A 14,330-nucleotide genomic window follows, 5' to 3' on the forward strand; every position below is an offset into this window, starting at 1 on the left:
AAGTGTCCCTACTCAGTTTACTTCCCAGTACTTCAAAAAACATAGACGACTTGGTCATTAGTTTCTAAAAGAAAATGTTGGATGGAAATTTTTCTGCAGATATTACTAACACTACTTTGCTGTACTTATCACAGCATTATGTCTGGATTATTGAGATAAATGAGCATCTAATAAAAAAGTTTTTGCAAAAAGTATTCATTTTCACTGCAGCATTTGTGGCATAAATAAGGGAAATCGATTGTAAAGCACAAATAATAGCACTATGGTTCTTCAAGAGTTTAACTTCGTTGTGGCTATATATAAAGAGTGTACAAAAAATATTGAGAAATATAATTTATGGCCATAATACTGTATATACTTAATACACAAGCAATGCATGTATTAAAATAAAATATATTTTTCGCTGTGACTGATACTAGTACGCTACCAGTAGTACACTTTCGTAGAGGCGTCTTTTCAGACAAATCTGCATAGCGATAATTCGTTGCTTCTATTCGTTGCACGCCGTCTATCAGAGATCATTTTTACCACCTTCATTTCCCATTGTCGTGACCTCCACGATTCCAACAAATCGCGCTATGTTTAGGAGGTATTACGATGCAACTAATGTGTGCATGTAACATTTTGTTGGTTGTCACCATACGGATATGTAGGATGATGATGTAGCGATTATGACAGTTCATTGAGCAACTAAGTAACGCTAAAACAAAAAACTTCAGTCAATTGAATTCTTAAGACCTGAGTTACAGGCAGTTTGAAGAAGTTACATTAATATTCGTGTTAAAATATAAAGTCATTTAGTTTCCCATCTAAGAGTAGTGGGTCTATGTACAAAAGGAACATATTTTGTACAGTTTGGAAATTAAGTTCCTTACTCAGACCGTTCTAAATAGTTTTATGGAATGACTATTTTTTTTCAAAAACTTATGCAGTATGAAGATTGACCAGAAATAGCATGATTTTTTTGAAATGGCAATAGGCAGTGGCAGGCACTTACGCTACTATGGTCCGCGTGTACATTGAAGAGACTAATATGAATAATTATTTGACAGTCTATTAACAGACTGGGAGGTCGCAAACAAATCAAAGTTTTTTTAAAGTTTCACGCATTCCGATTGGGTTGACTCTGCTAACTGATTGCCCACTTGCCCGTATAGGAGCGCCCATCAAATGAAACTGGGGCGTTAGACGTAAGATGACAGCAAATGTTTGTATCCTGTTGGCAGAATGCTGGAGATAGCTATACTTTCCAAACACAGCTGCGGTCATCCGAGGTTGTGTCCCGAGTATGAAACGACTTAGCGTCATTGCAGAGAATATCGCAGAGGTAGATCGGCCTGCCATCTTATTCCACAAACAGGATGCAGTGAGTGGGTAGTCAGCAACCAGTGTTCACACCTGTGTATGTCTTAACAATATACGTTTTCTGCAGATGCTGGACTGAGGTCAAACATCGAATGAAAACGTTTATTTTTACCAGAAAAGATTGATGTACAATAGCTCGCCGCTGGCTGGAGGAATATGGCGCACCTGTTGCCTCTGTGGAATACTTCACGTGGTATTTAGAACGTGTTAAACCCCAAATATATAATATATGTGGCCCTGGGTGACGTAAGTAGCCTCAGGTATATTGCTAGGAAGAAGAACGAGGACTGGAGGTGTCATTCTGCCACGTCAAGTAGATCGTAGACCATCCAAAGCTTATAGCAATCACTTCATGTTACGCAGTTACAGCATCCAAAATCCATACTAGAAGTAGTTCTGGTAGCAATGTTTCAGCTTACAAGCGTGGTTGGCAGTGTTGACAGTCTTTAGGTCGACATGAAGGGCATGTCAACAGCCTACAATCGCATATCAGTTTTGATGCAGTCCGCCGACTCTTGGTGATTACAAGCTATTCAGCTTCTGTGTGCAACTCGAGACAGTCCAAGATCATCTGGAAAATGAGTCCAGGTCGTGTAGTTATTGTCATATGCACTCTGATGAGTAATTCGCCAGCACTGAAGTACTGAGGAATTTTTGAGATCAGACTCTTCAATGTCCATCCTGGGAATAGACTCCCTTCAAAGGATAAGGAATATCTGTTTCCTGAGGAAAATACTGCATCATGTCACTGTGTCAGCCTGAAAGACAGTGAAGTGTTGTGATGTCACAACAGTGGTGAATGATTTTCATATCACTGTTGAAGCTATGAGGAAACTGAACTGGAGGTCCTATGACTCTTGTTTGTTGTGTGAAGCTCAGGAATGTTTGTCAAGACTCTGGAATTCAGTTACCGGTACACCACTTCCCTCACAGAGCCCACAGCTTAGACGACTCCTCAGTGTCTGTACTCAGTAATGAGTTGAGCGGGAGGGTGCTGTACAGGGAGGCACCTGGTTCAGCTCCTAGCGATACCCGTACACCACTCCTTCAACGGTTTCGAGCTAAGTCGCAGAGGTGAGCCCAAAAGTGTCGACCGTTTAGATTGGCCAGTTGGACAGGTCCGGCGACAGGCGGCCGGGTCACTGGGCGTCGTCCGGGTCGCGCAGGCCCGCCGCGCCCGCCGCCGCCGCCGCCGCCGCCAGCCGTCAGAAGACCGGGGGCGGGTGCTGGTGGGGGTGGTGCTGCTGCTGCAGCAGGCCGGCCGCCGCTGCCGCCCCTGCCGCCCCCAGGCTCAGCAGGTGCTCCTGCGCCTTGGCGCGCAGGCACGCTATGCTGTCGTTGCGCAGCTGCTCGGGGTCAGGGGCGGAGGCCTGCGGCGGCGTCGACACGACGCCTACGCCCCCGCTGCCGCCTCCGGCGCCGGGGCCCGGCGGCGCCGACATGTGGTGGGGCCTGGGACTGGCGGCCGCCGACGACGACGCCTGGCTGCTGCCCCCGGGCGAGCTGTGCGAGCTGTTGTCGCTGTCGCCGCCTGCAAAGCCAGACATTCCCAGCGTCACACCGAGAGCGGACAAACCTCTCTCCAGTTCTACATAAGTTTATAACGTCAACTTATAGCTGTTCTGCCTCACGTAATGGCATATCAAAGGAAGGAAATAGAAGAAATGTTCGGAACTGGGGCTAAATTTCAGAGCCAAAGAATATCAATGATAAGAACATTAACTCTTGTTTTCCTGCCGCCCTCCTTTGCGCGATATTATCTTGCTTGGACTTGGACGAGCAGTTGAACGGAATGGACAGTGTTTTGAAAGGAGGGTATAAGATGAACATCAACAAAAGCAAAACGAGGATAATGGAATGTAGTCGAATTGAGTCGGGTGATGCTGAGGGAATTATATTAGGAAATGAGACACTTAAAGTAGTAAACGAGTTTTCCTATCTGGGGAGCAAAATAACTGATGATGGTCGAAGTAGAGAGGATATAAAATGTAGACTGGTAATGGCAAGGAAAGCTTTTCTGAAGAAGAAAGATTTGTTAACATCGAGTATAGATTTAAGTGTCAGGAAGTCGTTTCTGAAAGTATTTGTATGGAGTGTAGCCATGTATGGAAGTGAAACGTGGACGATAAATAGTTTAGACAAGAAGAGAATAGAAGCTTTCGAAATGTGGTGCTACAGAAGAATGCTGAAGATTAGATGGGTAGATCACATAACTAATGAGGAGGTATTGATTAGAATTGGGGAGAAGAGGAGCTTGTGGCACAACTTGATTAGAAGAAGGGATCGGTTGGTAGGACACGTTCTGAGACATCGAGGGATCACCAATTTAGTATCAGAGGGCAGTGTGGAGGGTAAAAATCATAGAGGGAGACCAAGAGATGAATACACTAAGCAGATTCAGAAGGATGTAGGCTGCAGTAGGTACTGGGAGATGAAGAAGCTTGCACAGGAAAGAGTAGCATGGAGAGCTGCATCAAACCAGTCTCAGGACTGAAGACCACAACAACAACAACATTATGTTGTTAATTTTCTGGCTAGTTCCATCTGAAGGTCTCAGTGAGATCCTTGGTATAACTGGAAAGGGACTGCTCATCACTACAGATGCGACGGCAACAGCTGGCAAAGCTATATGGAAGGGATTCCTTGGTATGGAATGGGTTCCAGCTCTTGAACTGGGGGTATTGCTGATGGTTGGTATGTTTGATACGGATGAAGGTACTGATACAGCTATCTTTGAGGTAGAGGTCAAGATCAAGGAAGGTGGCTCATTGGATTGAGGAGGAGCAGGTGAAGCAAATGAGGAAGGAGGAGTTGAGGTTCTGGAGGAATGTGGGTAGGGTGTCCTCATTCTCGATCCAGATCACAAATGTCATCAATGAAACTGAACCAAGTGAGGGGTTTGGGGTTCTGCATGGTTAGGAAGCATTCAATTAGATGGTCCATGAATAGGTTGGCACACATTATCTGTAAGTTTCAGAAATTCTCTTATAAAAATAAGAATGTTGCTTTACAAATTAATTTCCTGCCCCAGCTTCAAGGTAACTCCAAGGGACTCAAATGCAACCCACTGTTCGAGGCACTTTATTAATGAAGTGCACATTTTTCTATTTCACAGGGCACTGAGTAATATTTTACTGCAATTACCTTAGTATGTTGCTGCAAAAATCCAACATTATAGCATTACGAAGTATAACAAGTATCTAACGCGCAAGTCTCCACGCATGAAAATGAAATTATGAATATTGTGTTATACATTGTACTGATGATTGTGTAGTTTTTCCATTAGGACAAGCACTGTGTCTGTCACTACGAAGAAGGAAGGAAGAAAGGAAGGAAGAGAACAGTTAACGTGCTATTGATCATGACATCCTCACAGCTAGCGCACATGACTGGATTGGACAAGGTCGGGAAGGAATCATATCCTTTTCAAAGGAATCACCCTAAAACTTTCTTGCCTGAAGTCCAGAATTTTACCATGCCACACGCGTGACAATCTCAACAATGTTTGCCTGTTTTCCATACAGATACTGGCAAGACATCGGTCACCCGCCAGGTTAGCCGAGAGCGCTAACGCGCTGCTTCCTGGACTCGGGTAGGCGCACCGGCCCCGGATCGAATTCGCCCGGTGGATTACCGTCGTCGGTCGGTGCGACGGCCAGCCTGGATGTGGTTTTTAGGCGATTTTCCACATCCCGCTAGGTGAATACCGGATTGGTCCCCACGTTCCGCCTCAGCTACACGGGTCGCAGACATCTGAACACGCTCGCACTACTCTGTTAATTACACTCGACGCAGACAGTAGGGGTATACAAATTGCGTCCCGGGTGGCGTACGGGGTGGTGGCAGGAAGGGCATCCGACCACCCCTTTCCACTAACCTTGCCAAATCCGTTCCTAACAATGCCGACCCTGCGTCAGCGCGGGACATGGCACCAGTGAAAGAAAGAAAGAAAGAAAGACTGGCAAGACATCGGTCGCGGGAATCCCAAGGCTGTATCAAAGTCTCTACAGTAGTTTCTCAGACTAGCCCCGACACACAAAGAGAAGGGAGCAGAGGACTTCAGTTTACGTATGTAGATATAGACGATTTAATAAAATATTTTTATTTACTTACTACAACATGACTACACTTTACATCATATAATTGCATGCTGTAATGTTCGTCTGTTGTGGTTTTCACGGATGATGAATAAACTGTACGTTCTAAAGCCAAAAGAAATATTTTTTTGTCTGATATAATTTTCAATTTTCAGTTTTTTTTTTTACTTTACTTGTACTGTGAAATCTTGCTTCTCCCCAAATTACGTCAGCGGGAAGCACCCTACAGGTTTTTAAGAGTGATGACAGAATGAAGGGTTTCACGACAGGATGACGTTGCTGCTGGTAAACCTTTCGGGGTATAAGGGCGTGGTCCACGAAAACCTAACGTTTCGTCCAGAACTGCGCTGGACGTCTTCAGAGGCTTTGCTCCTCCGTTGTCTTGCCGACCTTGGTGAGTGTGTTTGCGAGTACCAAAATATCTCCCGTAAATGACCAAATCTTTTGATCGCATTGACTTAGAAGGTTAAATGTTTTACAGCGCCAAGGGAAGAAACACATCGATGATCTGCTGGACAGTTTGGTTCAGCTACTTATCTTATTTGGGTTATTGCAAATTTTGGTGAAAAACATATCATTAAATTAGCCTACTATGCCTATTTTCACTCACAGCTTACATATGGCATCATATTTTGGTGCAATTCGTCATTAAGAGAGAAAGTATTCATTGCACAAAAGCGTGTAATCAGAATAATACCTGGAGCCCACCCAAGATCACCTTGCAGCCATTTATTTACGGAATTCGGGATATTCACAGTACCTTCGCAATATATATATTCATTTGTTATTAATAACCCATCCCAATTCAAAAATAACAGAGAAGTGCATAGCTACAACACTACAGGAAAGGATGATATTCACTATTCTGGATTAAATCTCACTTTGGCGCAGAAAGGGGTGAATTATGCTGCCACAAAAATCTTTGGTCATTTGCCAAATAGTATTAAAAGTCTGACAGATAGCCAACCAACATTTAAAAGCAAATTAAAAGAATTTCTGAATGACAACTCTTTCTACTCAATAGATGAATTCTTAGGTAAAGTAGTAACTGTAAAAAAATTAATTAATTATTTTGTGTAAAGAAAACTTATGTTAAAGTGACACGTTCCACATCATTACGAAATGACGTATTCATGATCTATGGAACAAGGATTAACGTATGTATGCATGTATATATGTATGTATGTAGACTTTAGTATGTGACTTGATACGCTAACCTGTTCCAGAGAAAAAGGGGTCTTAACAGACGGGCAGACAGACAGATGGATAAAAAAACGATGAAAAATATAATTACAAATTAACAATTTTCAGACTTTTTTTCCTTTACCTATAGTGTGAAACTGTGAGTCTTTGCAAATTTCACGATTCTAGTTCAAAGGAAAGTACACAATACGTTTTGATGAGTGAGTTTTAGAGTATCGTAATATGTTGTATAAATGGCCTTATCTTTTGACTGAACTGAGTTAGAATCTTATATATTTTACACCACCAAGGGAACTTAGCCCTTAGGATGTGATATAAATTTTAATTTGACATCTCATTCTGCTCAAGAAGCAAAAGGAATCGTACCAAATGGCCAAACAGATGGATAAAAAAATGATAAAAATATTCTTTTTATGTTATACAACTGCAAATTAACAATTTTTTTGGGTGTTTCTTTACTTGTGCAATGAAATCTAGCTTCTTTCCAAATTTCATAATTCCAGGTCAATCCTATGGGTTTTGATGAGTGAGGTTGCGAGTATCAAAATGACATAAATGGCCGTATCTTTTGACTACATTGACTTAAAAGCTTAAAATTTTTATACCGCCAAGGGACATAGACTTTAGTATGTGACGTAAATTTGAATCTGATACGTCTACCCACTCCTGAGAAAACGTGTTGTTAACAGACAGACAGACGGGTAACAAATCGATCATATAAGGGACCTGTCAAGATGGTGCTTCAGGTGCTCAACATGCCGCCCCCCTCCCCCACTCTCCCCCTCCCACTCCCACCGTAAGTACAGCGCACAGAACTTTCATACAACTACTGGAAACTGTCAGAAAATCTTGGGAAGTTTTTCAGTTCGCACGTCACATTAGCTTCGTCGGTAATGTCGACAAAGTGTTGACCTTTCATCCCAATTTCTGCACTCAGTCTTTCTGTCACATTCGCACCTTCTCCGGTCTTGACGAACCATCAGAGACCCATTCTGCACTTTTCCGTCATGTGGTAGGTTCGTACTGATAACACCACGTCTCGGCAACCCTGATGATTCTTCCAGAAAAGAATTTTCCGCTTTTCGCTTTTCAATCGAGCCACATCAGGGGTCAACGCGTCGTAGATTTTGTTTGGGACTGAAGGAGTGGTGAACAAATCTGCATACAGTACACTTTCATCTTTTTCAAAACATTGTGGAATATGTCTTGAACACTTGATCTAGGGATGTTACTCCCTTGCGATTTGTGACACACCCGTGTTGACACACACTACGGCCGCATGGTCACTGCTTAACGCTGCTTTCTCACAACTGACTGCTCGGATGCACATCTGCTGTTTACAGGTGTTAGTCCAGGCTGCCGCCACAGTTATTCTGCTGATAAAATCAGTCTAGCAGTTTTCTGGACGGTCGGTGTATTTGTGTGTATACTATTTTGTTTTACGTCCTAGGCACTGTACTTTCAGGTTAGAAACATTTATGGTACTTTCTGACTTTCAACAGCGTAACAATAGTCCAAATATTTATTTGCAAGATCTTTAGGTGCTCCTCTACATGTGTTCTTGCTTTGCTGGTTTTGAAGCTGTTTTTTATAGTTGTAATGACTTATTATTACAGTGATAATTTGCAGTAGTGGAATCGGAAGAACAGCTTGAAAATTATCGTTATACTGATAATTATAGTGATGATTCGAAAGACTGGAGTCAGAACACCATTACAACTATCATTATAATGATTATTATTATTATTATTATTCTAGTGATATTTCGAAACACTGGAGTCAGAAGAACAGCTTCAAAATTATTGTTGTAGTGATTATTATTATTACTATAGTGATGATTAAAAAGTATGGAGTCAGAAGAACTACTTTGAAATTACCATTATAGTGACTATTATTATTATAATGGTAATAACTCAAAAGAGTGGAATCAGAAAATCAGCTTTAAAATCAGTAGACCAAGCACACATGTGAAAGAGGATCCACAAACCTTGTAAGTAAAAATGTGGACCAATATTATGCTATAGAAAGTCAGTAGTGCGAGAATGATTTGTATCTGAAGGTGCAGTGTCTAGTAAGTACAACATAGTAGCACATGTACAAATATGTATATTTTGCAGGCCACTGACGATTCCTTTCACAAATAAAGGACAAACGCGTTTGGAGTAATAAAACTAATTTTGTTCAATTGCACATAAATAGACTTAACGTGAAAATTATCCACATAATATCAACGATAAGATTACCTGATGATATTGCTATTATGTGTCAAAGTGAGGTGCAATTACAGGAGCTGCTGAATGGAATTAACAGTGTCATGAGTACAAGATGTGGACAGAGACTCAAACAAAGGAAAATAAAAGTGATGTGGAGCAGTATAAATGACATCAGTGACAAAATTAACAGCGAAACTGTAAAACACGAAGTAAATCATGTAGAGGAATTCTGGTAGTTTGGAACCAAAACAAAGCGTGGAGGTCGAAGCAAGGAGGATATAACACGTGGAGTAGCTCAGGCAAAGAGGGAATTCCTCGATAGAAGCAGTTTCTAGTGTCAAAAGTACGATTTAATGTGAGAAACAAATTCCTAAGACTATACTCCTCCAATACAGCATGAGTACAGAAACGTGACGAAAACACAAGCTACAAGGGATAGAAAGATACAGTATGCGTTAAGACGTCAAGGAATAACTTCCGTGGTGCTAAAGTGATATTTAGAGGGCCAAAATTGTAAGGGAAGCTAGAGATTGCAACAGATCCAACTAACACTGTAAGTGCTACTCAGAGAGAAGTGATTCGCACAGTAGAGGCTATTGTAACGGACCGTATCAAACCCGTTAGAAGACTAACGAAATGAAGTGGCGTACTGCTAAATAAGCACTGGAGTCATATGTTGCAAAACGACTACTTTCCGTGATCTCGAACGTGGTACTATTTATTTGATGAATCCGAGTGTGCTACAACCTTACAATAGTATGATCATATTATGTATCCTAAAGATCCTATTTTTATGTCTACAATTTGCGGGTGGCAGGCGTTTTCTGTTGGGACTAAATTATCACATGATAGTGGTGGTTGTCGTTATGATGGTGATCGTGATGGTGGTGGTGGTGATAGTGGTGGTGGTGGCATTGATGATGGTATTGACGTAACTAGAATGACGATGTTGGTGACGGTGTTACTGGTGATTATGTTGATCCTGCTGACTGGTGTCATAGTGATGCTGGTAATGTTGAAAACAATCATGTTGAATGTGCTGTTGACACTATTGATGATAATGGTGGTGATAATGCTGATTGCAGTGGTGGTGGCAGTGAGGAGGATGTTTGTGGTGCTCAGTTATCATGGTGAAGGTGATGCTGTTGCACATGACGTGGATGGCAGCACAGGTGGTAATACTGGAGGTGATGTTGATGATGATGGTGATGATAGTGGAGCTGGGGCAGTGATGATGTTGATAGTGACAATGCTGAAGCTGCTGATGGCAACAGCTGACGGTGGTGGCGATATGGCAGCGGTACGCACCACAGCAGGTGGACTGCGAGGGGTCGCCGACGCCGCTGCTGCCGCCCCCGCCGCCCCCACCGCCGGCGCCGCCCCCGCTGCCGCCCCCGGAGCGCGCCGTGTCGGAGCCGCCGCCGGGGGCCGAGCTGGAGTCCTCTCGGTCACTGCCCGCCGCCGGGCTGTCCTTGAGCTGCTCGGCCGCCTCCAGCGACTTGCGATGCATCCCTGCACAGCAGGCCGCCGTCTGACTCGTGAGCAACCAGTAGCACTGTCTAGCTGGCTACTGCTACAGCTCTTACAACAGGGCAAGTCACAGGTGCGCAGCGCCACTGCGGACCTCCAAACGCCAAGACAGAGGGAATTCCATGACTAACACTACAGGAGAGAAGGTACATTGTATCGAAAAATTATTAATGGTCAATGTTTCGAAAGAAGAGAAAAGTGCGGAACGACTCACAGTCCATTGTGTGCATAGTGAAATAACGAAGAAAAAGAAAAACTATAGCCTTCAGTTGTTTATAGACAAGCAGATAGCAAGAGCTTGCAAAGTACTGGCTGAAAGTCAGTGATTTGGTATGGGTTCTAAAGAGAACAGAAATTACAAGTAATATCTAGCTGCGTAACTAGGTGGTGGACGTCCCATAACAGGAGTGGGATGACCGTGATAAGGGCCAAAGACTTTGTGAAATTCTCTCCAATATCTAGGAACATTTAAGAATGAACCTTGTCGAAGCCAATTGGAGGATGGCTCAGTTTTTAACAGTGTACAGTCCTTATCCGATATATTCACATAAAAGTCGACTAAGGCGCTGCGAAGTATGTAGTACGACAGTTGAAAGGTCTCTGTTGGATTCCTTTCATGTTAATTTCTTAAATCTGTTGTCATTTACGGCAAAAATTCCTCCTCTAAATTTACTGTGGTGTTTCTGACTATCTGGGGAGAGACTGAGCAGTGAAACGTGTTACTTTTACACATAAACAAGAACGATCTGTCACACTACTACACTTTAAAACACAGTTTATATGTAATTCATGTCCTACAGTCTCATACGGAACCTACATCCGCTTTCTTTTATATACTGTATATGATAAGATACTGTCATCCCCCTTCCCTTCTGTGTGAGAGGATGAATGAGCATATGTATTTCTAGTTGCATGCTTGAGGGTAGCAGACAAGTCTGTCTGCTAGAGAACAGTAGGACCAACGTCGGACCAGGTAGCTACGCTTTCTAAAAGTAGAGAGGTTTCTATTCTTAGTATGGTCCTGTCCGTCCCTTGTCATGTTGGAATAGGAAGCTGCCTCTCTGGTCACTTCCGTTTGTATCTGTTAGCACGCTCGGTAGGAGCCCAGGTCAGTCTGTCCGCGGCGAGCGTCTGAAGTGGTAAGATCTCCGGCTAAGCGCGTGTCTGCTAAGTCCGTAGGACAATGGATTTCTTAAGTTCAGTCTAACTGAAAATTTAATCACCTTTATTTCGGGTTTATCTCTAAAATATCTAATGTTATCTTAAATTGCAACGCAGTGTAATTCGAGTGTGAAGTTCCGAATGTCTTCCGGTAGTTGCTTTGTCACTACTTTGTGAGTAAAGTGGAACCACGTGTTGATCAGTAACTCTAACTAAGATCATCAATCTTAAACACGAATGTGCATGAGATTATAACGTCTCGTCTTGACAACATGTTTCAATATAGCAACTTTTATTTATGTTCAACCCACGTGAGGTGTACTTTGTGAGACCAGTACCACGTGCTTATACAATTGTTTGACCCATCAGGTTAATAGTAAGACGATAGTAACCAGTTCGAGGTTTTTCTTGCGTTTCGGTGTAATTTTATTTTAATTATCAAAATTATTGTGGAGTTACACTCTTTGTGTAAACCAAGTTGACCACGTGAAGCATGTGGTGTAAGCATCAAAGTAGCCCTCAGCTATTCTTTTCGGGAAGATTTCACAGAGAGTTAGTATGAATTTAGTATACCAGTGTGTGGTAATTTTAGGACGGACAGGATTGCGCTACGAACGTAACTTCTTTTGGTGAACATTGTTGGTTGTGGTTAATTTCCTCTTGCGTATGTTTCAACGTCCTTCGTGTGTTATTTTATAAATGCAGTGTTGTATGTAGTCTCCCCATCTTGGCTCCCTATTTGATGTGTTCCGTAAGATTACAAACTCACATTTACACAACCCCAAATAAGGCACCAGTTTAGTTATGAATCAAGACTGATATGCTGAAATTAAAATAAATGTCCAAATATAAAATGATTTATTTCTTTTTATTTAAATTGTCTTTTTATATATATATATATCACCGGTTATCGTAAGATGAGTACTAAAAGATTATAATTAATGTTAGTCTGGTTGGGAATTTGGTAAGCTAGACTGGATACCTGGTGAAACAGTTGCGCAGTAATACAAGGTTAACTTCCTCAGATAGCTCACAGCTTTTAACCCACTTTTATGGTCTTGAATATCAGCACCGCTTTCAGAACAAATTAAAGCCACAACATTACACAGTTTCTTAACTAAAATGAAATTTTCACTCTACAGCGGAGTGTGCGTTGATATGAAACTTCCTGGCAGATTAAAACTGTGTGCCGGACCGAGACTCGAACTCGGGACCTTTGCCTTTCACGGGCAAACTGAGCTAGTTCTGCAAGGTTCGCAGGAGAGCTTCTGTGAAGTTTGGAAGGTAGGAGACGAGGTACTGGCGGAATTAAAGCTGTGAGGACGGGGCGTGAGTCGTGTTTGGGTAGCTCAGTTGGTAGAGCACTTGCGTGCGAAAGGCAAAGGTCCTGTGTTCGAGTCTCTGTTCGGCACTCAGTTTTAATCTGCCAGAAAGTTTCAGTTTCCTAACTATGAAGATCACAGACAATAACTTTCCCAGACATGTTGTCGTACGTCAAGGAAGGAGGTGTAGTGGCCGTTAGTGTTTGTAAAGACAGGAGTTCAATGGCCAACCCGCACAAGCAGATTCAGGCTGTCTGTAGTGTCCCCTGAGTCACTTAACGCAAATGCCAGGTTGATTCTCCTGAAAGCGTCATAGCCGAGTTCCTTCAGTCCTCTTCCGGAATCCAACCTTGCGTTCCAGCTCCAATTATCTCGTCGACGACAAGACGTTAAGCTCTCCCTTCCTTTTTTACGCCATTACGTGAAAGGATAAGAGACACCGACAGTTGGAAACAGTCAACTATAGCTGAGAATAAAATTTCCAGTAAACATGTTGACACAAACTCGCTCTTTGTGGTGAAGATCAAACGAGTGACTATCCTGTAGTGATGTGTGATGTGAGTGAGGCTAGGCACTGGTGATTCAATTATGGCAAAGTTGGACGTCTCACCTAAACCGTCTGTGAGCAGTGAGGACAACGATATGGCTTCGTAGGGGGCCTACGACCATGGCAACAGAGGATCACTAGGACGCTGCTATCACAAGGCGCCCGTCTGATCAAAATTGTCTGGACACCAGTTAGTGGTCATTCATATGGGTGTGTCAACCTTTCATCTTTATGATGCCTTGAAACAAGCTGGAGACACTTGGAATGCGGTGCCTGAATGGCTGTGAAGAAATGGCAGTCCATTATTCCTCAAGAGCCGAAACCACAGAAGTAGTTAGTGATGTTGGATGTTGGGGTTTGGAGTGAAGTCGAACAGTGTTGGAGAAACAACGAAACAAACAAGTCAAATTTAAACAGACGCAAAATCCCCAAGATTGGCGATCTTTTACAGAAGCTCGAAATTTAGCGCGGACTTCAATGCGAGATGCTTATAACAATTTCCACAACGAAACTTTGTCTCGAAACCTGGCAGAAAATCCAAAGCGACTCTGGTCGTATGTGAAGTATGTTAGCGGCAAGAAACAATCAATGCCTTCTCTGCGCGATAGCAATGGAGATACTATCGAAGACAGTGCTGCCAAAGCAGAGTTATTAAACATAGCCTTACGAAATGCCTTCAGAAAGGAAGCCGAAGTAAATATTCCAGAATTCGAATCGAGAACAGCTGCCAACATGAGTAACGTAGAAGTAAATATCCTCGGAGCAGTGAAGCAACTTAAATCATTTAATAAAAGCAAGTCTTCTGGTCCAGACTGTATACCAATTAGGTTCCTTTCGGAGTATGCTGATGCATTAGTTCCATACTTAACAATCATTTACAACCGTTCGCCCG

The 14,330-nt window shown here is 42.6% G+C and overlaps 1 protein-coding gene across 1 annotated transcript in view; it reads right to left on the reverse strand.

Annotated features, from left to right (window-relative positions):
• Positions 1 to 2,570: 2,570 nt before the first annotated feature.
• The window catches only part of LOC126106146 (visual system homeobox 2-like), a 660,811-nt gene continuing 649,051 nt past the window's right edge, over positions 2,571 to 14,330 (reverse strand). Inside the window, exons 6-7 of the mRNA XM_049912388.1 lie at positions 10,280 to 10,390; positions 2,571 to 2,896 (exon numbers count right to left, since the gene is read on the reverse strand). Coding sequence (XP_049768345.1) covers positions 2,571 to 2,896; positions 10,280 to 10,390 — 437 coding nt within the window. The remainder of the gene's footprint in view (positions 2,897 to 10,279; positions 10,391 to 14,330) is intronic.

Source organism: Schistocerca cancellata, chromosome 10 (genome assembly GCF_023864275.1).
Source record: "Schistocerca cancellata isolate TAMUIC-IGC-003103 chromosome 10, iqSchCanc2.1, whole genome shotgun sequence".
NCBI lineage: Eukaryota > Metazoa > Arthropoda > Insecta > Orthoptera > Acrididae > Schistocerca > Schistocerca cancellata.